We start from the raw sequence: 23,238 nt of genomic DNA on the forward strand, positions 1-23,238 counted from the left end.
GCCTATACTGACTTTTTCAGAGGTCTCAAAGACGGGTCGACCTTCAAATTTGATTTGGTCCGAAAGAGGGTGGCGACTCTTCAAGAGGCCTTGATTGAAGCGGAAGCCTATATACAGGCGGCTGATCTTTGTAGTACGGGAAAACAGTCGGACGGGAAAAGGTTCGAAAAAACAGAAGGACGACAGAAACAGTCGTCAAACAAAGACGAGAAAAGAAAAGAGGTCTGGGCGGCTGATTCCTCTAAACAGCCGGCCCAGAAAAAGAAAAAAGAATTCAAACCATACTCCCCAAAGTATGCGTTTAACAAGGATAGCCAGTTTATCCTAAAGGAAATCAAGGGACGGATCTCAATTGAGAAGCCGGTCCCCATGAAGGGTTCTGCAAACAACCGGAACCAAGATAAATTATGTGCTTATCATGAAGATGTTGGTCATCACACCAATGAATGCATCAGTCTCATGCGGTATCTGGACCGCCTGGCTGAACAAGGTGATCTTGACACTTATGTCAAGAAATCTACGAGGAACACTTCCTCAAAAAAGAAGTCGGCCAAAAAGAATCAAAAGGCCGACAGCTCCGATACAGATGATGCAGTCGTCTACACCTTTGCAGGCGGCTTCTCAGGAGGCGGCCCCACTATTAGGGGCAACAAAGACAATATCAGGCGGTTAGATGTAAATTTCGTTCACCAAGAACGGCCCTCCAAATATTCATTTCCTGAGATTGTCATCACTGAAGAAGATCTAGGAGGGGTAAGAGGGCCGCATGACGACCCTATCGTTATTGAATGTAAAGTGGCCAACCAGAGAGTTGGCCGAATCCTCATAGATACCGGAAGCTCCTCAGATCTCATCAGTAGCAAATGTCTGTTGAAACTAAAATATCAGACTGATTGCATACATCCGGCCTCCCACCCTTTAGTAGGGTTTGGAGGAGGAGTCGTCCACCCAGTGGGACGAGTGGATTTACCATCCGCCTGGGCAAAAAAGGGGAAGGACGACACATGGTAGTCTGGTTCCTGGTAGTAAAAGAACTCTCGGCCTACAACATGATTCTGGGACGACCAACCCTGAATAATTCCAAGGCTGTTATAATCCCATCTCTTATGTTGCTCAAGTTTGAGAGGGATAATGGAACAGTCGGGTCCCTAAGGGGAGATCAGAGGATGGCCCGAGAGTGCTATCTCTCGGATGTCAAGCCCACTGTTATGGCCACTGGGTCAAGTGGTGGAAAAAACAGACCTTGACAATGTCAAGGAGAGTGCGCCTGTTCAAGAAGCAGGCGGCAAGAAGAGAAAGGCATCCCAGACAGGGGCCGCACGAAAGGACAAAAAATAGCAATCATTGGCAGAGGAGCGGTCGGATGAATTCCGCCCTCAGCCGGCTGGTGAGCATACGGATCTAATCCTAGACGACTCGCGTCCTGACCGAACAGTCAAAGTTGGGACGACTGCTCTGAGAGTCCTAGGTGACGACTTTCACAAACTATTGAAAGAATACAAGGACATCTTTGCATTTGAAGTCCATGAAATGCCAGGCATTAGTCCTGATCTGGCGGTACATAAACTGGTCGTGGATCCGAAAAAGAAGCCGGTACGGCAGAAGAAGCGGAACCATGGAGAAGAAAGAAGTCAGGCGGCAGCCGCCGAAGTTAAAAAATTACTTGATGCAGGGTTCATTCGGCAATGTTACTTCCCAGACTAGGTTGCAAATGTGGTGCTTGTCAAAAAGCCGAATGGCACCTGGCGAATGTGTGTAGACTACACAGACTTAAACAAGGCGTGCCCCAAAGACAGTTACCCTCTGCCTAAAATTGATAACCTGGTCGACTCAACAGCCGGCCATGCTTTGATGAGCTTTATGGACGCCTACTCTAGTTTCCATCAAATTCCTTTATGGAAGAAAGATCAGGAGAAGACGGCCTTCGTCAATGATCAGGGGTTATACTGTTACACGGTCATGCCGTTTGGTCTTAAGAATGCCCCGGCTACCTTCCAGAGAATGATAAACACTGTGTTCTTTGATCAGATTGGGAGAAACGTCGAGGCATACATTGATGATATGATTGTCAAGACTAAACTTCAGAAAGATCATCTGTCGGACCTCCGAGAAACTTTCGCCACACTCAGGCGGCACCATGTCATGCTCAATCCCAAGTAATGTGTCTTTGGAGTTGAGTCTGGGAAATTTCTCGGATTCCTTATCAATCAGAGAGGAATAGAGGCGAACCCTGAGAAGGTGCAGGCGGTCATTGACATGCAGTCGCCTCGTACCATCCGAGAGGTTCAGAAGTTAACAGGTTGTCTGGCGGCCTTGGGAAGATTTCTAAGCCGATCAGGCGACAAATGCTTATGCTTTTTCCAGGCAATTAAGAAAAAGGCAAGGTTTGAATGGGGGCCGGATGCTGAGGCCGCCTTCCAGAAATTGAAAGTTCACTTGCATTCCTTGCCGAGGCTGGTCAGCCCTTTGCCCAAAGAAGTACTCTACATGTACCTGGCCGTCTCTGATCATGCGTTAAGCGCTGTTCTCCTTGCTGAAAGAGACGGCTGTCAGCTCCCGGTCTACTTTGTCAATCACGTACTGAAAAATGCCGAGTTGAGGTATCCCTTAGTGGAGAAATTTGGTCTTGCACTCTTCATGGCTGTTAAAAAATTGAAGCCCTACTTTTTGGCACATGCAGTCGTCGTGTATACAGACCAACCTATCAAGCGGCCACTGACCATCATGGAGTCGTCAGGCCGAATGATCAAATGGGCCATAGAAATTCAGAGCCTCGAAGTTACTTTCGAGCCTAGAAAAGCAGTGAAGGGGCAAGCCTTTGCTGACTTTATTGTTGAGATGACTCGTCCCCCTGACTCTCAAGTTCCAGACCAAGTCTGGAAGGTATATGTGGACGGAAGCTCTACTTCAAATGGTTGTGGAGCAGGCGTCATATGTCAGTCGCCGGAGGGCGACAGGTACGAGTATGCTCTACGCTTCAGTTTTCAGGCCTCAAACAATGAGGCAGAATATGAAGCTTTACTAGCCGGAATCCGCATACGAAGCCTGGATTCACAATTGATAGTGAGTCAGTATAATGGAGAATACAAAGCAACCCATCCGGCCATGATCAAGTATTTACAGGCGGTCCGACAAGCAGTCGGCTCCCTTGAGGATTTCCATCTGATCCAAGTGCCGAGATCAGAAAACAACCAGGCGGATGCACTGTCAAAATTAGCATCATCCGCCTCCTCTGATACTCCTCGAACTGTTTTTTGGGAAGTAATGGAGAAGAGAAGCATCGAGGAAGACCCTATTGGAATCCTAGACAGAAGCTCAACCTGGATGGATCCAATCAGGGCATATCTGGCAAATGGTACCCTGCCGGATGATCATCAACAGGCGGCAGCACTGAAAAAACGAGCAACCAGTTTTGAAATAATAAAGGGAGAACTTCACAAAAGGGGGTACCTTCAACCCTTCTTAAAGTGTGTTACTCCAGAAAAGGGACGAGAGATACTAGACGATCTTCACTCTGGTTACTGTGCTTCCCATATAGGCGGTAGGACGCTTGCTCAACGGGCAAGGCGGCAGGGCTACTTTTGGCCTACTTTAGAAGCAGATGCAATGGAGATGGTGAAAAAATGTGACAAGTGCCAAAGGTTTGGCAAGCTAATTCACCGTCCGGCTACTGACCTCACTACCATTCATAGCCCACTACCGTTTGCTAAGTGGGGCATGGATATTCTGGGTCCATATACGCCTGCTACAGGCGGAAGGAGGTACATACTTGTTGCCGTCGACTACTTCACTAAATGGGTAGAGGCGGAGGCTGTAAAGGGAATCAAGACGAAGGATGTAATTTCATTCATTTGGAAAAATGTCATCACTCGGTTCGGGGTTCCCATGTCTATGGTTTTTGATAATGGTCCCCAATTTGAGACGCCTGTTCTCAAAAGCTGGTTGGGTGACCAAGGAATTGCACACTACTTTGCATCTGTCGGCCGTCCACAAGCAAACGGCCAGGTAGAAGCCTTTAATAAAATCATCTCAGACGGTCTCAAGAAAAAATTGAACGAGCAGGCGGCCTATGGGCGGATGAATTACCACATGTTCTCTGGGCCATTAGGACGACTGAAAAAGGGGCGACTGGAGAAACTCCATTCCTCTTAACTTATGTTGCGGAAGCTGTTCTTCCAATAGAACACTACGAGCCGACTCTTCGAGTAATGCTATATGACGAAGAGGCAAACGGGGAAGCCATGCGCCTGGCATTAGACTCACTTCCTGAAAGGAGGGGCAATGCTGTCTTGCGCCATGAAATTTACCGCCTGAGAATGACTAGATCATACAACAAAAAAGTACACAGGCGTCCACTCAAAGTGGGGGACTTTTTACTTAGAAAAATGGAAGCAGTTGGTAGGGCTAATGAGTTTGGAAAACTAACTCCCAACTGGGAAGGACCCTACCGAATCTGTGAAGAGGTCAGGGACGGTACCTACCGTCTGGGAACACCAGACGGACAACCGTTGCCTCGAACTTGGAATGTAGATAATCTTAAGAAATATTTCTTTTGAATGATGTAAATAGTCAAGGGCTACTTAATAAAAGTTTGCGTACTTAATATTCAATTTTGTACTAAGAGGGGCACGCCTACTAACAAACAGTCGGCTACTCTCCATGTTTAATTTTCTGTTCAGAGGGGCATGTCGTTTGTACCTTTACAGTCGGCTACTCTCCATAGAGTATTTTACTCTATCTTCAGAGGGGCATGCCGTCTGTACCTTTACAGTCGGCTACTCTCCATAGAGTATTTTACTCTATCTTCAGAGGGGCATGCCGTCTGTACCTTTACAGTCGGCTACTCTCCATTGAGTTTTTTACTCTCCATAGGGGCATGCCGTCTGGACATATAGTCGGCTACTCTCCATAAAAGAGGGTCGACTGGTTCCAAACACACGGCCACCCCCCTTAACTAAAAATGATCAGGGCCTGGCCGACCCTGTGCCTAACAGGCGGCTACCCTCCTTCTACTTAGCACCTACGTTCACTAAGAACTAACCAAGGCCACAGGCCGAATGATCAGACCAGGCGCCAAGCCAACTGATCAAATCTTCAAAACTAATACGACCTGTCCCAACATCATAGCAGGCGTCCGGCGGCATCCCTCCGGATGAAATTCGTCGCAGAGAGCAGCTCCCTTTTGGGTGGAACATTGCTCTATAAACTAATTACACGGCACCTATACGACTGTCCCCAAGGGCAACCACGTAGCCGTTTTTGAGACAAGGATAACTCTATCACTAACCAAACCAGTGGTAGTAGTTGACATCTGAGTCAGATGACCGCCTGTATTACTTGGGATAAATGCAGGGGGTACCTCTTGAGTTAATAGCCAACAAACATTGGCGAATCAAAAGGTTCAGTCGGCCTCCGCCGCCTGGTACCTTTACTACTCAAGCAGGAGTGACGGCGACTGAGTAACACCAAAGTTAACTCATAGTCACTCTCTCAAACTTAGTATGGAGCCTAAAAGGTATGAGTCGCCCGCCTGTTTTTAGCAAACAGGGGCTCTCAACCACTACTCCTGCTAGGTTAACAACCTATGAATTAAAAGCCAACAAACATTGGCGAATAAAAGGGAACAACCGGTACCCACCGCTTGATACCTCTACTACTCAGTTACTTGGCGACTAGGTAACAATCATGTTTACTTGGTCAAACCACTTTCCTACTTGGTTAATTTTACAAATGACAGGACCGCCTGCTTAAAGGGGATCCAGTCTTTAAAATGGTTCGAATACCGATTGGATAAATGGTTGACTGATCGTCTAGCCTGGAAACAGACAACCAGTCGTCCAGGGGCATAGGCGGCGTGACTAACTATCCGTACCTGTCTGCAACTATCGGCCATGTAAAACAGTCGGTATAGTGTACAATTGGATATCAGAATACTTGAACAAATTTGAAGCAAAACAAAAAATTCATTAAAAAGAAGCCGGTCATTAAAGACCGGCAAAATATTCAGAGCCCCGGCCCCCTAGCCGGGTAAATACAAAACAAACGGCACGCAGGCCGTGGAAAGAAGACATAAAACTTAAGAAGGGGGCAGATCTTCAATATTAGCAGTTGCCGCCTGGTCAGCACTCTTCTTGCTGGACTCGGCTTCAGCTGCATCCTTTTTTGATGCATTACCCCCAAGCGGCACAAGCGCCACTACTGGCTCCTCCTCCTCCAACGCCTCCTCCAACGCCTCTTCCTCAGCAGCCGCCAGGATCTCTTGATTATATATATCAGAACACTGGCGGTACGTTTTTTCCCATGAGGCAAAGTCGGCATTGGGGAAGAGGCGGCCCCAAGTCATGCGCTGGATTTGAGCAGAGTCTTCCATCATCTCCCGGACCAGCTCTTTCTTTTCTTGCTCGGCCTTTTCCGAGAGCTCCTGAGTAAGACTCTTCTCCTGGGTCACCAGGCGTACCTTTACGCTCGCCAAGGATTTCTCCAAGGTTTCGTATGAGGACATCTTTTGGCGAAGAGGTCTCAGCTCGGCCTTGAGATTGTTGATGGTCGCCTCCAGCTCGCTATTCCTCTTCTGGGCCGCCTCTAAGTGAGCTCGGATAGGGGCGGTAGCCTGCGCCTGATAATAAAGAATATCAATGGTCAGAACTTCATTTTGGGCAATTTGAAACATTGCCTTATCACAGTCAGAGGCGGCCATAGCTTTTGCAGCCTTTACCTCTTTGTTCTTCCGGTCAAGCGGCTTGCGAAGGCCGTTCACTCGGAGCAGGGCCTAAGTAAAAAGGGGAACAGGCGTCAGTTTCCAAACAAAAAAGAAAACATGCGTCCTGGAATTCAAATACTCAAAAATATGCTAAGTATACCTCAGCAAGGACCCCTGCAATCCCGTCTAGGTCAAGGGTGCCAACACCTCTGACCGCCTCCCTTTCAGCTGGAGGAACGACCTTGATCATAGACTTGGCCACCTCGACCAAGTCAGGCCCCTGAGGGCCGGCTGCATCAAGCATAAACAAACGGATTAGACCTAGTAAAACAGGGAGCAAGTCTAAAATTTACAAGGACAACTTCATACTTCTAGGCGGCCCAGCTGGAGTTTTAGAAGAAGTGGCCGGCTGTTTCTCAGCCGCCGCATGTTTCCTGGCAGAACCAGGAGAGCTCGCAACAGTCGTCCTCCGGGCCTTGGGGTCCGGCTGTTGGGAAGAAGAAGCTCTTGGAGCGCCCGTCTAAAAAAGAAGAAGTTAGTATATGCATAAACAACTCCAAAAAGAGGGTGAAAGGTTCGAAGCCCACCAAGGGTGCCCCCTTGTTGGGGGAGTCGGTTGAAGCTTGTTGCATGACGGAGGCCCGCAACATGGCCGCCGCAGTCTTGGAGGCGGTAATTTTGCTCATGGCGTCCGCTGCAAAAACAAACAGCAAAGTTAATAAAAGTCATAACAAGAAATGCATGGAACAACAGAGTATTCGACAGGCCGGCTACCTCTTGAGCACCGACTGCTGAGGCCACAGGCGGCCAAAAAGTACTCGTCGTAGAGCCATTTGAAGCTCGGGACGCAGTGCAGGGGTACTTGCTCTCGTACCCCTGAAGTAGAGTTCACCTTCGACTCTACTTTGAAGAGTCCTTTATCTAGGATCTCTTTCTTAGCCTTGGGGGGAACAGGCGGCATGCTGCGGCCGCCTGCAAGAAGGGGCGGATTCCTGTTCCACCTGTTGAAGCGCTTGTTCAGCTCTGTGTCTGAACTCTCAATGATGAGGAAGGTGCTCCGCCAGTCCTTCCATTTGTTTGCTTTACCTCTCGTCATGAGGTAGCCCTTGTGGCTTGTCAATTGATACCAGCCGGTACCGCCTGCCTTAGGGGTCCGGCTGAGGTAGTTCATGTGGGCGAAAGCCTCGAATCTTGGCTCCACCCCGTGCAGTTCGCACCCGGCCACATAGCCGAGTACATTGACCCAGGAGTTCGGGGCTAACTGCCATAACCCCAACTCATACCCATCCAAGATCCGCTGAACAGCCGGATGTAGTGGGAAGCGCAGCCCAGCCTTGATGGCCGCCTCGTAGCAGCCAAAGCAGGCGCTATCATAACTGGTACCAGCCGGCCAGACGACTGTGTCTTCTGGATCCGGCACAAACACTAAAAAGTCGGGGCCCATTGTGTGGTTTGCGATAAAGCTCTCCACTTTCTCTTGCATGGCCGTGATCCGGCCCCGAGGTACCGTGCAGTAGTAGGGGGTATTTTGCTCTCGGTAAGAGGCGGATGGCTCCGCCCAATTGTCCCCCTTCTCAACTGCGTGAGAAAGCCTCGCCTCTTGCAGGCGACTGTTTTTCTCTTCTGTGTCCAAAGAAGCATGGCCAGAAGAGCTAGACTCGGAATCGTCCTCTGACGAGTCCGAAGAGGACGACTCCTCCCCTCTCCCGGAGGGGCCCGCCTCCTCTCCTTTAAAAGGAGCAGGAGAGAATGAAGAATTGTCAACTGTAAAAAGGGAAGGGGTCACTTTGACTCCTCTCTCAGAATTGCCGGCTTTCAAGCCGCTTTGTTTCACTTCCGCATCTGGCGCCTGGTCAGATGTTTCACTAATCGGCACCCTGTGGGAGGAGCCGTCTGAATTTGAGATCCTGGCAGTCTTTTTTGTTCTGGCCATCATGCTCTGCATAGACACAGATACAGTCGGACTTTGTATAAAGGGCAAAGATGGGTCCAGAAAAGGGCAGGCGGCACTCCTAGTCCTAGATTCAGCCGTCCCCGGTGACCGGCTGATCACTAACCTAGGTCGTGTCGTGTGCTTCCGTGGTGCCATTTCAAAAAAGAATAAAGAGAAAATTAAGAGTAAGAGAATCGACGGTTACCTGAACGAGTGACGGTTGATGAAGTTCTGAAAATCCTTTGCAGTCGGCTTGTCAGAGCAGGCGGTAGGCAGAAAGAGTCCAAAATGTCAGAGCAAGTTCAGGGGTCCGAATGTTCTCTCACAAAGTTCTCAAGTGTGAATGACTGAAGTCAACACTCCCTTATATATAGGTGAAGTGAGAAGGCGAAGGGTCACTTCCAGAATTCATAATTTGGGCGGGAGAATCTCTCGGCCTTTCGCCGAGTGACACCTGTAGCAGGTTGTCGCCTGTTACAGTGCGACACCTGTCACAGGTAACACGTGACCAGTCACGTGCCACCTGTGAGGGGCAAATGATTAGGGGATTTTGCTCCCACCAATCGGAATGCGCCACGTGGGCCAATCAGGTCCTGCCAAGTGTCCCTCAGTTGGAACTGTCAGGCTTGCCACGTGGCACCCGCTTATTTGTCCACCTTGGACCTATTATGTCATGACACGTGGCATACTCCATGCCTAATGGAGAAACCGGCCACCCAGGCCCAACTTCCGAGGGAAGCCCAATCAGCCCTAGGTTAACCTAAACCTAGGATTAGCACGTTTCCCAAGGTTATAAATACCTCCCTTAATCCTCATTAAGGGAGATTACATGATTAACAGGCTGATCACGCTAAAAAAGCAGATTACCTACTTTAAACACTCTCACCTAGAGAGACCCAATCACTTTAATTTCCGCATTAATTACTCCTTAAACAAGTACTAACTTGACCGTTGGAGGCGGAGCTCCCACCACCAGGAGTCTCCGTTGTTTTGCAGGTACAGGCGTCCGGTTCCAGTCTCGGAATTGTAACTCTCCCGCAGGACATCAGAAAACCCCGAAACACTAAGTATCTGCAATTATACTTCTATGATGGTCAGCATGAAGCAGAAAATAGAGTTGGCTGTTTTCCTCAAATAAGAGAAGATGTGGTCAGCATTCTTATGCAGGTATCTGAAAAGAACCCGTATGCTACCTTCTTTCGATCTTTACGAGACAGGGTTATTGATGCAGATACACAAATTGTTCTTAATCGAAGTTCAGTACTTGATCAGCGCGTTTATAATGCTCCTGTTGTTGATGATGTTGCTGTAATCTGGCCAGAAAACTATTCATCAAGCGAAAGCTTAGGCCCGCATATATTAGTCAATGGAAGATCTGATGAGTCTCACCGAATTTATCATAGTTATGGTTGCTATGATCCTCTTCAGTATTCGTTATTATTTCCTCGAGGAGAATGTGGCTGGACTCAAGGCCTTAAAAAAAATTCTCATCCAAGTAGGAGAACAACTGATTCGATTCCAGATCCTATAATGTCGTGCGATGTGCATACTACAGAAGATTTATTAAGTCAGGAAGAAGCCCGTAAGTATTTTAGGTTTTATAAGTCTTACTTCTTTTTTAAAGCATGAGCTTGGTTCTACTTTTTAAAAGGTTTTTAGAACAGTTTCGTATGTCTTGTTGCATGTTTGTAATATGGGCTTCATATTGTTGTTTTTTTAAACTCTTTTTCCCAATTTTAAGTACAGGTTCAAAGAGGAAAAATACTAAAGTAGACAAGTTCATTTCTGCTAGGGAATACTATGCATACAAGCTGCAAATCCGATCAAACAGCATGTTGCTGCGAGCAGGTAGATGATATCAGTAGTACATAGTAGATATATATGTAAAGATTGAAAATACCAGGCTTGATTACTTTAGAAACAACCAGGAAATAATAAGGGCTGATTTGTATAAAGTATATTGGATTCACTAGATTCTGGAGAAACTCTTGGTCATAATGTTGGTCGGAGAGTTATATTGCCTCCTACCTATATTGGTGGTCCTCGGGATATCAAGAAAAGGTACTTAAATGCTATGGCTTTAGTACAACGGTTTGGTAAACCAGATCTTTTTGTAACGATTACATGTAATGCCAATTGGCTTGAAATCAAGGCTAAGCTAACAACTGGAGAGATAGCCCAAGATAGGCCAAACTTAGTTGCTAGAATTTTTAGATCGAAGTTTCTTGCGCTGAAAAAGGAAATTATGGAAAAGAAAGTATTTGGGGAAGTCGCTGCGATGGTATATGTTGTCGAGTTCCAAAAAAGAGGTTTGCCGCATGCTCATTTCTTAATTGTTTTAAAACCTGAGTACAAGCTGAAATCCCCTGCTGACTATGACAGATTTGTTTGTGCTAAAATACCTGCTGAAACTAATCTTACCTTGAGAAGAATTGTGTTGGCCCATATGATGCATGGTCCTTGTGGTATATTGAATCCTGAATGCCCATGTATGCGGAAGAATGGCATAAAGCTCAGTTGTAAGAACAAGTACCCTAAGCAGTTTTTCGATGAAACAACTAACAATAAGGATGGTTATCCAATCTATTGTAGAAGAGAAATCGGGGAAAAGGTAATGATAAGAAATGCAGAATTAGATAATCAGTGGGTTATTCCTTATAATTCGTATCTTTCTTTGCTATTTGATTGTCACTTGAACGTTGAAGTATGTTCGACAATTAAAGCTGTAAAATACCTATACAATATGTTTATAAGGGCCATGATCGGATTTTGTACAATGTTGTTCCTTCTAACAACATAGTAGATGAGATTCAGCAATACCAGTCAGGTAGATGGGTATCTCCTTGTGAAGCTGCATGGAGAATATTCAGTTTCGATCTATTTGAAATGCATCCTGCAGTTCTACCTTTACAGGTTCATTTTCCTGATATGCAGACTGTTCATGTTTTCCCTCATGAAAGGCTTCGCGCTGTTGTTTCAGATTAAAAACGGTCAAGAACTCAATTAACTGAATTTTTTGCAATGAATGCCGCTTCCGAACTTGGGCTGGGATATCTATATGGTGAATTCTGTGAACACTACACATGGCATCAAGGTGACAAAAAGTGGAAACAAAGAGTTCATAATCGAATTTCAGTTGGTAGATTAGCATTTGTCTTTCCTGCAGAAGGTGAGCGGTTCTTCCTTAGACTTTTGTTGCTAAATGTAAGGAGTCCTAAATCGTTTGAGGATTTACGTACTGTCAACGTTCGGCTGTACTCAACTTTTCAGGAAGGTGCTCTGAAGCTTGGTCTTATAGAAGATGATGATGCAGCTAATTTAACTATGTCTGAAGCATGTGAAACTCATATGCCTTCTGCTTTACGGCGTCTTTTTGCCACAGTTTTAATGTTTTGTCAGCCACGTGATCCTGCTGCTTTATAGAATGCCTATTATACTTTTCTTGCTAAAGATTTTTCTCACAAATTTCCGAATCAAATGGTGAGAATACAACAGCTTACTGTCAAATCAGGGAACAACATCTTGAAGCAATGGGCAAATCTCTTTCTTTTTTTGGTTTAGACCATTTGATTTCTCAAGTTAGCGATGAGTTCAGACGTACCAAAGATATTGTTGATGCCCTTGATGCACCAATCCTAGAGGAATGCTTAGGTTGTCGTTCAAAGCTAAACTTTGCATAGAATACTACTTTTGAGTGTATTATAGATCATGTGATGCAGCAAAAAGGTGGTGCGTTTTTCATTGATGGTCCTGGAGGTACATGTAAGACTTTTCTGTAGAACGCTCTATATGCAGAAATAATACAGATGAACAAGATCGTGTTACCTACAGCTACATCAGGCATTGCTGCAGCAAATATTCCTTCTAGTCGAACTGCTCATTCTCGATTCAAGATTCCAATTGATAGTGATAGTTCATTGATCTGCGATGTCCCAAAGAAAGGTAGCTTAGCAACACTTTTGAAAAGAAACTGCATTGATTATATGGGATGAGGCTTCTATGGCTAAGAAGCAAAATCTAGAATCTTTAGATCTGTTGCTGCAGGATGTATGTGGGAATAAGGCAATATTTGGAGGAAAAATTGTTGTCTTCGGAGGGGATTTTAGGCAAGTGTTGCATGTAGTTCCTCAAAAAACTATGAAAGAAGCAGTAGAAGCAAGCATTGTAAACTCTTATCTGTGGTCAAAGTTAATCAAGTTCAGGCTAACAGAAAATATTCGAGCAAGAGAAGATCCTACATATGCTGCTTTTTTGCTTGCTTTAGGCAATGGCAAGTTGCAACAGACAGAAAATGCTTTCATTGAGGTACCAGAACAGATTGTGGAATCGACTACCAATGTCACGGAATTAGTGAGTATTGTTACAGAAAGAACATTCCCAGAAATGATCTATGGTCACTTTAATAGTCAGGTTTTCACTAAAAAGGCAATCCCCACACCCATGAATGATGACGTGGATTCGGTTAATACATTCATGATAGAGAAATTCCCTGGTCAGGCTGTTACATACAAGAGCTTTGATGCCGTGTTAAATGACATTTGTAGTATATATCCTACAGAATTTATCATTAAACTATGTCCCGGAGGAATGAGCCCACATGAACTCGTGTTAAAGGAAAATTGCCCAGTGATACTGTTACGAAATTTGCTGCCATCTTCGGGTTTATGCAATGGTAGAAGGCTTATCTGCAAGAAATTTTTCCCCAACGTGATTCAGTGTGCAATAGCAGTTGGCCACTATAAAGGGGAAGAAGTATTCATACACAGAATTAACTTAAGGCCTTCTAGCTCAGTAAACTATTCATTTATGTTTGAAAGGAAGCAGTTCCCTATAAAGTTGAGTTTTGCAATGACAATTAATAAGTCACAAGGACAGACTCTAAGCCAAGTATCCATTTATCTTCCATGACCATGTTTCTCCCATGGGCAACTTTATGTTGCATTGTCACGAGCCAAGAAAGCAAAAGATGTTCGTGTCTTTACAACAGGCAGTACAACTATGTGTTCTGCAAACGCAGTAAAGAATGTGATGTCGTATGAACTTTTATATCTAGCAGGCATAATCTGAAAGGAAGGTTCGGCAATATGACTAATTTGCTCCGTTGCTGAAGGCAACTGCAAAACGATCTAGGCTGCTGTTAATGAACCTTTATAGGTCAGCTGGTCTTTCCTTTTATGTAGCTATATAGTTAGTTATTAGATTTAGTACTACTCAACCTGTATTTCCTTTCCTGCAGTTTGGTATAACTTCTTACCTTATGATGCTATACCTTACACAGTACATTTATACTTACATTAGAGCAATTGCCAGCACATTATTCTTTTCGTGAAACACGATAGACAATGAACTTGATTATTGCTTATATGGGTGTTTTAGATGTTAACAATTAAGTTTTTTGCTTTTAGCTTCCTCGAATTTGTAATGTGGATTTTTTTTACCTTTTTTTTACCCCTCTTTTTTGTCTGTGCTTGTATGAATGTTTAATGATTTTTAACAAGTACATATTCTCTTCTCCTTATTATGTCAAATTTGGTGATTAGTTCAAATGGGTTTGGTGAATTAATAAGTGAATTGAATATATTAGTATGTTAATTATAGTATAGTTGATTTGTAGCAGTTCCTCAATTTGTGGGTTGTTTAGCTCTAACATATTCCTGAATGTTATAAGTTTTTCCTTTTTTACAAATATTTTTTTTGCATTCCCCACTTTTGCAGTACTATAGATTTAGAATTTAATATGAAAAATTCTAACAGATTGCATATATTCTGAAAATGCAGCAACTCCAATTTTGTTCAACAATGTTGATTTGTTTCCATCATATTTTTGGATCCCTTTGCTACCAAGACAGTGTAAGTTGCCCATCTTCCTTTTATTGAATAGCTAAGAAAGTATACTTCTTGTGCTTATTTTGCATTAATATGTTATACTTAGTATGGTCTAAGCAGCGAATGTACTTACATACTGATGTACCACAGTAATCAAGACAACTTGCTATACATGTCAAGCATTGTTCTATTTTCACAATCTTGCTTGTAATTCTGTAGTGCCTTTAAATGATACAGTCTTCAAGCTTTTACTTAAATTACTCTGTTTCTTAAACTCAGGTTATACTTACTGCTGTATGCTTCACCGAGTTAGCTTTTCATGGGTGAGGTGTATGCTACAGTCTGAAGTTGGGTTGTATACTTCCATGATTTGTAAGGTAAAGCAGTTATAAACCATCTATTATTAGTTTAACAACTATTTTACTATAGATGTTGTGTATAAGTAGTAAAATTAGAATGCTTTTTCCGATTCACACATTTTAGTCTCCTTTTTAACAAAATAAAACAACAAATAATTAGTTACCATTTCGAAGAATGTGTTTAATATGCCGTGTTATATTTAGTTTCTTACTTATAGTTCTAATAGCTTGTTTTGATCTTAGAGTCCTTTGGTATCTTTAATAAAATATAAATGGGCTTAGTTGACTCTAGCCCACAACAAAAGTACTAAGAAGACATGAAAAATTACCTTATTTCAAAATTGGAATACACTTTGTATTATATTATAAAGTAAGTAGCAAGTACAAGTCAACTTCACTATTCACAGTAAACAAATTCTTTTAGAATATTACACAGCTGTACTCCTCTTTCACTTTAACCACAAATAAATCGAAAATTTTACATTACAAGTACTTGAAAATTATCTTAGCCATAACAAGTATTCCCTTTTTACTTAATAAATAAGCAAAAATTGTACTTAGCAATAACATTATGCTTTCTAGCTGTACCCAATCATCTTAAACCACAGTAGCTTCTTAATCTTAGCCGTTCATTCGTGGGAAAAGGTAGGTTAACTTCTTCCCCTGCTTTAGCTATAAATACTAAAGAAGTTCTCACTTTTTGGAGCAAATCTTTTTATTCCCTGCCTTATCATTCTTAGTCATGGTATATTCTTCTCCTTTTATGGAAAATCTTTATGCTGCTTTCATGTTAACAGTTGTTATTGTTATTCAAAGATTAAACTAAATATCAGTGCATGAAAATCTATCTTAATAAAGCAACGCTTTTTTTTTTATGTTGTGTGTATGATTTGCAATTCTGTTTTATTAAACGTCTGGAATTAATGATACCCTATTTGCTCTAACTGCATGTACATCTTGAGGCCTACCTTTTATACTTGCACTAATTTCTGAAATAAGATACACTTTTGCTTTCATTAGCCTTATAGACTGTTGCTAAAATGTATATACTTTCCAAAAAAAAAAATTAATGAATGTCAGAACAACCTTCTAAATTTGCTCATTATAAAACATATCATTGTCTATTATCGTCTTCTTATAATTTTTACATGCACTGGTTTACTGTTTACAACTTTCACCTCTTGAACTTCAGCATAGCTTACTGCTAGATCTATATGTACATTATATTACATATATTATTTAGCTATACTTACTATTTCGCATATCATGTATTGTAGACCATGAACACACCTCCAAAAATGAAGTTGGAACCAGTTTACTTAGATGAGCTAACTACTCAAAGTAAGGACTACAAGGTGAAAGTCACAGTCGCTGAAAAGGGAAGAGTCAACCTTCCCCTAAAAAACCTGGTGTGATCTTTCAACCTATCATCTTAGAGGACGAAAAGGTGATTATACTTTGCTATATGTTCGTTCTTGTAAAAAATATAAAATCAGCTGAAATTCAACTACAGTGCATTCAACCTTCTACTAGATATAGAATATCATGCAGACTGCTTTCTTTGACTGAAATAGTACAAATTTTAATATACATAAGTATATAAAACCTGCTCACCATAAAGATGTATAACCAATTGTACATTTCCAATCATTTTGTACATTTTCATCTATCTCTTATGTGTTATGTGTTTACCAGTACAAATAATAGATTGTGTTTCTTGTACTTTGCCACCTCTATGTATCTTTATGACATAACCCTAACACTGATTACTGTCCTATCTATTTAACCAGAAAAACAAAATGCGATGTGTTTTATTTGGAGATCAAATCGAAGCATATGAAGAGGTTCTCAAGCCATCTGGTCAATACGAAATTTCTAAGGCTCCTATAACAGCTGTAGATGATCAATATAAATTCAACTTGGAAGAACTTCCACACCAGATGACGTTGGCCACCAGACTATTATTCAGCGTTTAAATCCTGAGAGCGGTCCAATCGAACCGAAGTATCAGCCCTCTGTCAACTATTCCAAGATCACCTGATCCAAATGGAAGATGTGGTATCTTAGATTTTACATGTTGAATGCACATTCATACTTTGATTCCCAGCTTACAAACTTGTCTACTTTCCATGCTATTTACTAATGTTCCTTTGCCAAAATCAGATATAGTTGGTGTAGTTCTCTTTGTTAAAGAAGTGCCAAGGATGATACCTAATGCAAGAGGTCGTGACAGTCCAGTTCGAGAAGTATCTATCACTGACACTAGGTAAATTTACAGTTTCACAAGATAGTCTACATTTGACCCCTTATCATAGTAGATTGTCTTAGATAACTTACAACATTCATTATACTGCCAACCAGCCAAGACCATGCTATGACAATCTCTACATGGAAAGATCTTACTGGGAAACCTTGTGATGCTATGAGCAACTGGGCTGAAAAATTCAATGTTGTAGGATTTACTACACTCAAAACCCGTCACACAAGAGGTGAAGTTAGTAGCATTAGTGCATATATCAAAATTACCATTGCCTATAAAATATTGGATTACTTAACTGCTTGTTGACATGATTCACTTTGAATACAACAATGTCAACTAGAATAATCATGAACCCTAAGGGAGCAAGGGCAGATATGCTTCGAGAATGGTACTTATTGTGTTTTATTTATTATAGGTGTAGAATTAAGACACAATTAAATCACCACCTAATTGCCACCTATTTTTCTGTTTCAGGTGTAAATTATATCAGCATGTATTGCTAGACAGACAGGAGAGAATTCTGAACGTGAGATATCCAAGCACAGGTAAGAAAGTCGTGACAATAGCTGAACTAAGGAGAAAAAAGGTTAAACCTTTTTAAAGTCATTGCTAATTTTACTTTTTTTTTCTTTACAGTGCATATTATTCCATTAGAGTATTGGTGTTAAGCGCTATCTAATATGTGATTGCTTACATTAATTCAGGCAGTTAATGCAACTCCAGATGAAATTGCTTGGATCAAGGTTACAATACCAGAAGCTGATCTACAAAGAGTGAATGCCTATATAGGTTGCCTTGGTTGTGGAAAACGGACACATCTGGCACTTGGGACTCGCTTTCCCTGCATTTCTTGCAAGAAAGGAGACATTGTAGCTGTACACAAGTATAGTGTTAACACTTAGCCTCGCATTATTTCCCTTACAGTAAAATATAATACACGAAATCACTTCATTTTTGTGTCCACATCTGCAGAGTTACATTCAAGTTTGAAGCTGTTGATGACACCGGCACAATGTCATTTACAACTTTCACTGATGATACGGAAAAACTTTTCTGAAGGACAGCAACAGAAATCTGGGATATCAAAGCCACTGTAAGAAATTCTGCTACTGCAACCACCTGTGCCTTTTTACAAGTTCTACGTACTCAAATGTGTCTACACTTATATATGATAACATAAGTAGATATAGTATACATTTCACATTTAATACGCTAATCTGTATCACACAAAACCTTAAGTGTTTGTTACAGCTGCTTATGAAAGATATACATTTTTTTAAGTTCATGTTTCAATCATTACAATAAATAATGTATAGATTACTCATAGCATCTATAATACTTAAATGATACCTTTTGCTGTCTTAGGTGAATTTCGAAGCTTTTAAGGTTGTCCAAGCAATACTAGCAACAAAGCCTTTCTTCATTCAGGTAACTCCCACTCTGGAGTTAGCTAGGAATAGCGTTCTCTTATGGACTCTAAAGACTGTTGAGGTAGAAGATGCAGAACCACAAGGCCAGGTTCTAGGCTCATCGTCTTTGCAGCTTAACAAAGAACAACCTGCCTTTGAAACGGATAAGAAATACACAACATACCGACCACTGATGCAAGAGAGTCCAGCTTCTGCCTGCACTAAGGCTCATGGCAAAGGACTCGCTATTTCTGACCCAGAGGTAACTGTTGATTACAATCAGGACAACACAGAGGCAAGTGATAAGGTCCTTGCTGAAATTGCTCAGTTTCATGAATTCAAGCTAGCTTCTGAAGCATTCGATGCAGATTGTTTCGATATTCCAGTATAGCAATCAGGCAAAGGGATTACCATTTCAGAATCAGCAGCACCAATTGCTAAACTCCCTACATGGAACAAGCTCGCTTGCACACGCAGCAATGTCAAGAACAAACAGGCAATGGCTGTTGGTGAAATTATGGAATCAGATGATGAAGATCAGGGTCCAAGGAAGAAACTCAGAACAACTCTATTCAAAGACATTTCAGAGAAAGACAGTCTAGAAGACAAAGAAACAGCTTGAAGCCTCCTTGATAGACCATAAACAAAGGCAGCATAAAAAATCTTAGCGTACACTAGCTTTTGCTATTAAAGTGGTGGTAGTAAACTATTATTACGTAGTAATGCCTTGCATAATCTGAAGTATCTTTTGAATGTTTAGAAGGAACATTTTGGGTATCTTATGTTCCCTGTAAACATCAAGTATTGTATATAGTGCTAGAAATATGCAGTAGTGTCTACTCTAGAATAATATCTAGGAGAAAGTACTGTAGTAGAACTGCAAACTTTTGGCATGCACATAGAAGTGCTAATCTACCTATAAACTTTTGGCATGCACATAGAAGTGCTAATCTACCTATGATGTAACATCTTGTATCCTTAGGATACTTATCTATAATATATGAAGTATGTTCTTATAACTTGCTACTTTGAGTTTAGAATTAAAGTTAGTAGATTGTCTTTCAATGTTACAGAATATACTCTACAATACAAGTAAAGCCTTTGCAAAATTAATTCCTTCCCTTTTTCACATCTAAACACTTATCAGACTTTTACACTTCTTAGATTTCTACTTGAAGAATGTTTTTATTTTTAAAAAAAGGATAGCTGCATGCTTTATTCTTGTCTTTAAGAAGTAGTGTTACTACCCATATTGTCCATGGTCTCTTTAGTAAAGTAGTAACCTTGAATTTATGAATTCAGGTTCGTCCAAAAACAAGGGTATCAAACAGTCCGACCAAACAAACAACGCACCAAGGAAACTTCGACTCCTCTGCAGGACATAAAATCAGTCTGTCTCAACTTAAGGTGTATTATGCTTTTTTCTACATGAACCATCTTTATACCTGAAACTACTATACTTATACGCTCACAAATTTTTTACGTGCACATTCACTAATAACTGCAGGAACTTATAATGTTGTCAATGCATATCCTTTCTAATGACATAAGGCATAAATTGTTATATACTTACTGCCTATAACAATAAAACATGTATTGCTTCAGAAAACAATCTTAATTAAATGGTGCAATACAATAGCCAAAACCTACAAGGCTTAATAAACTAACTGGTGCTTTATATAAGAGTTCAGTCACAATCGAAACCTAATGACCTATTCCATACCATAAATACACCACAGTAGTACATAAAAACAACATTTATCAGCTACATTTTATTATACCTACAATATCTTTATTACAAGCTAATTAACCAGCCAAGCTTAACTTGGTGCAAGAAGAAATTCAAATAAAGGAGGATATCCTTCACGATAAACCACAAACATTCCTACACCACTAATAATACACTGATCCTCATAAAACATTTGAACACCATTTCTTAACGAGCAACCAACAATTACATTCCTTTGCATGGCTATATGTAGTTCTACACACCATTGCTTAAGTCTGTGCCGTATCAAAACAACACTGCAAGGTGGCATCTGTTGAAGATAAATACTTGCAAAGGACACAGGGACAATCTGCACAAAACATCATTTAAAAACAGTAGGTCACATTAAAAACTCATACAACTCTGCCTTTAAAGGAAAGAAAAGAGAAAAAAAATCACATACAAGACTTCCTTCCCTAAGTTATGGAGCACAAAATTTACACTTAAACGATGGATACGAACATCTTTGCTGCATTAAAGATAAATGAGCATCAAGCTCTAAATTGCTCAATGGGAGCATCCTGTCAGGTATAGCAGCTCTGGTTATTACTTCATGTACATGCGTTTTTTCATGACCATGATGAGCAAATGTTCTGGTATGCCATATACCATGTCCTTTGAAGTACATTATTAGCGTATCTCTAACCTTAATATCATTATCTGATATAAAGTTTCCCCACCCCCTGCCCATACGCATATCAGTAATTCCGTTAACATTAGTAAATCTAACAATAATGATCTTCCATGATAGACCTCCCATACGACGAAATACTTTTCATTCTTCACCTTCAATAGCAAGAACATGATAAAATCGACCAGGAATTACCTAAATATACATAGACAACAAGACAGTCGTGTAAGAATCATCACAACAGAATAGCTAGAACATTATACAGCAAATAGCACCACATACCGCTGATGCCTGATGCTCTTCTTCAATGCATAAAATCCATTTTAATAAAACATTGTTGCTTGGCTAAGTTAACAGCAAGACATGTTTAGTTTTATAGGGAAAAAAACATGGAACAATAACAATACTGAATTGTAAAACAAACCTCTGTAAACATACTATAGCAGACGAATGAATACTACCATTCATATTAAACATAACCTATTTAATACAGATTTTACCCAAACACAAGCACCATATAATAACCACTGCCTCCAAAGTAACTGTATCCATGTCAACCTGTCTACACTATAATTACATTGAGATTCCTTCCAACCTTTAGATTCTCAATCATTACAAAATATATCAGCCTTACTCAACAAAGCACAACAGGACAGCAAGAACTATTGTAGATTCTTCATACTTGCAGCCTGTTATATTAATTTTCCACACACTCGTAAACACACATAGAACTTAGATTCTTATAGGTACTCTCACTACAGAAACCAATTCACTAAGAAAACCGTAAAGCCATGGAATAAAGGGAAAAAACTTTATAAATCTGAAAAAGTTGCACACCCTTTACGGGTTTACAATATGGCATAACTAATTATACACATAAGCAATAGACAAAAAGTACAAAAAAAAAACCCTTCAGAAGAAACTCAAGCATTATATATATACTTTATAATCAGAATCAAAACTACTGCCATTATCACCATCAGAATAGTCGCCAAGATCAGGATCACTACCTAATTCAAGTAGTCCATATGATCCTGGGACACAATATACGTAGTCTTCAGTACATCAGTTAGACATTGGACCACTCTCCAACTCTTCATCACTCTTAAGGTCTTCCTCAATCCCGTCCTCTTCACCACTCTCACGGTCTTCCTCAGTCTTGTCCACTATATGAGACTACTTGTATATAGGAACAAGTACTCACAGGTGTTTGTTTTACCTTTATTTTAACCTTGTTAGCATACATTTTTCAAGTGAATTGCTTTCTGTCATTATCCAATTACATTTCTTAATACATATAAAGATATTATCTATGGAATTCTATAAAGCATACTAATTAACAGCATACTATAATAAATATACAACCACGCAAAACAGAAATTATATAATCAAATTCAACGATTCATTATACCAAAAGCAAGAGCTTAATTTCAGATAATTACAACCTACTATCATCCTTTGCTAATTAAACTGATTATGAACTTCCCAAAAACTAACTACGTATCTACATCTAACAATTCAACAAGGATACCTAAACAATGAAAATCATCAAAATACATCAGCATAATCTGATATAAAAAACTAACAACCCAAAAAACAGTCCTACCAAGCCTTCACTTCATACCCTAGCAGTAGTGCAATTGAACCCCAAAAATACACTTAACCATGAACAGTATACAATTAATCAACAATCTTCATACGAAACATTGAAGAATCTTCACTTGTCTCTAGATTTCCTTCTTCATTGTTCCCAAAAGAAGAGCCTGCACCAATGTTGTCATCATCATCCTCTTTATAACTATCACCACTTGATTCCATTTCTTCATCTAAATCAGCAACACCTTCTTTCTCAGATTCAGTTCTTGAGTTAGAATTCAGATCACTTTCAGTACTTTCATCAGTCTCTTCGTCTTCCTCACTATTATCTTCTTCTTCAACGTCCTCTTTTTTCTCCTCTGCACCAACACCCTCCTTACCTTTTTTGTCCCCTTCATCATTGTCTGAATCAACAATAATAACAGGCCATTCTCCACAACCATTTTTCTCGACGCCTCGTCTTCTCTTATTACTTTTTTCCCCTCTTTCTTTGTTGTTCTCGACCTTCAAATTTCCTTGTTCAAGCAGTTCTAGATGACGGTCCATCTTCATCTTCATTTCAATGGTATATAAACGAAAGCTTGAAACATTTTCTTTTTTAGATTTCCGGTCATTAGGCCTCCAACTTGGTGGTGAGAAAACCTTGCCGGAAGTCGCAGTACTTTCAGTGCTACCCATTACCACGAAATTGGAATTGCTATTTTAGAGAAAAGGAAAAAAAAAGGAGAAGACAGACAGAGTGCAGGAACAAAAACG

At 41.0% G+C, this 23,238-nt stretch overlaps 2 protein-coding genes across 2 annotated transcripts; one reads left to right on the forward strand and one right to left on the reverse strand.

The window, feature by feature from the left end:
• The first annotated feature begins 9,794 nt into the window (after positions 1-9,794).
• Positions 9,795-11,618, forward strand: LOC110691830. The gene is made up of 4 exons (XM_021868789.1): positions 9,795-10,215; positions 10,380-10,481; positions 10,607-11,337; positions 11,388-11,618. The coding sequence occupies exons 1-4, from the start codon at positions 9,795-9,797 to the stop codon at positions 11,616-11,618; spliced, it is 1,485 nt and encodes a 494-aa protein (XP_021724481.1).
• Positions 11,619-21,030: 9,412 nt separating this feature from the next.
• On the reverse strand, positions 21,031-23,160 carry LOC110691841 (protein PFC0760c-like). The gene is made up of 3 exons (XM_021868801.1): positions 22,587-23,160; positions 21,829-21,920; positions 21,031-21,081 (listed from the first exon to the last, which is right to left on the reverse strand). The coding sequence occupies exons 1-3, from the start codon at positions 23,158-23,160 to the stop codon at positions 21,031-21,033; spliced, it is 717 nt and encodes a 238-aa protein (XP_021724493.1).
• Between the last annotated feature and the right edge of the window lie 78 nt (positions 23,161-23,238).

Source organism: Chenopodium quinoa, unplaced genomic scaffold (genome assembly GCF_001683475.1).
Source record: "Chenopodium quinoa cultivar QQ74 unplaced genomic scaffold, ASM168347v1, whole genome shotgun sequence".
NCBI lineage: Eukaryota > Viridiplantae > Streptophyta > Magnoliopsida > Caryophyllales > Amaranthaceae > Chenopodium > Chenopodium quinoa.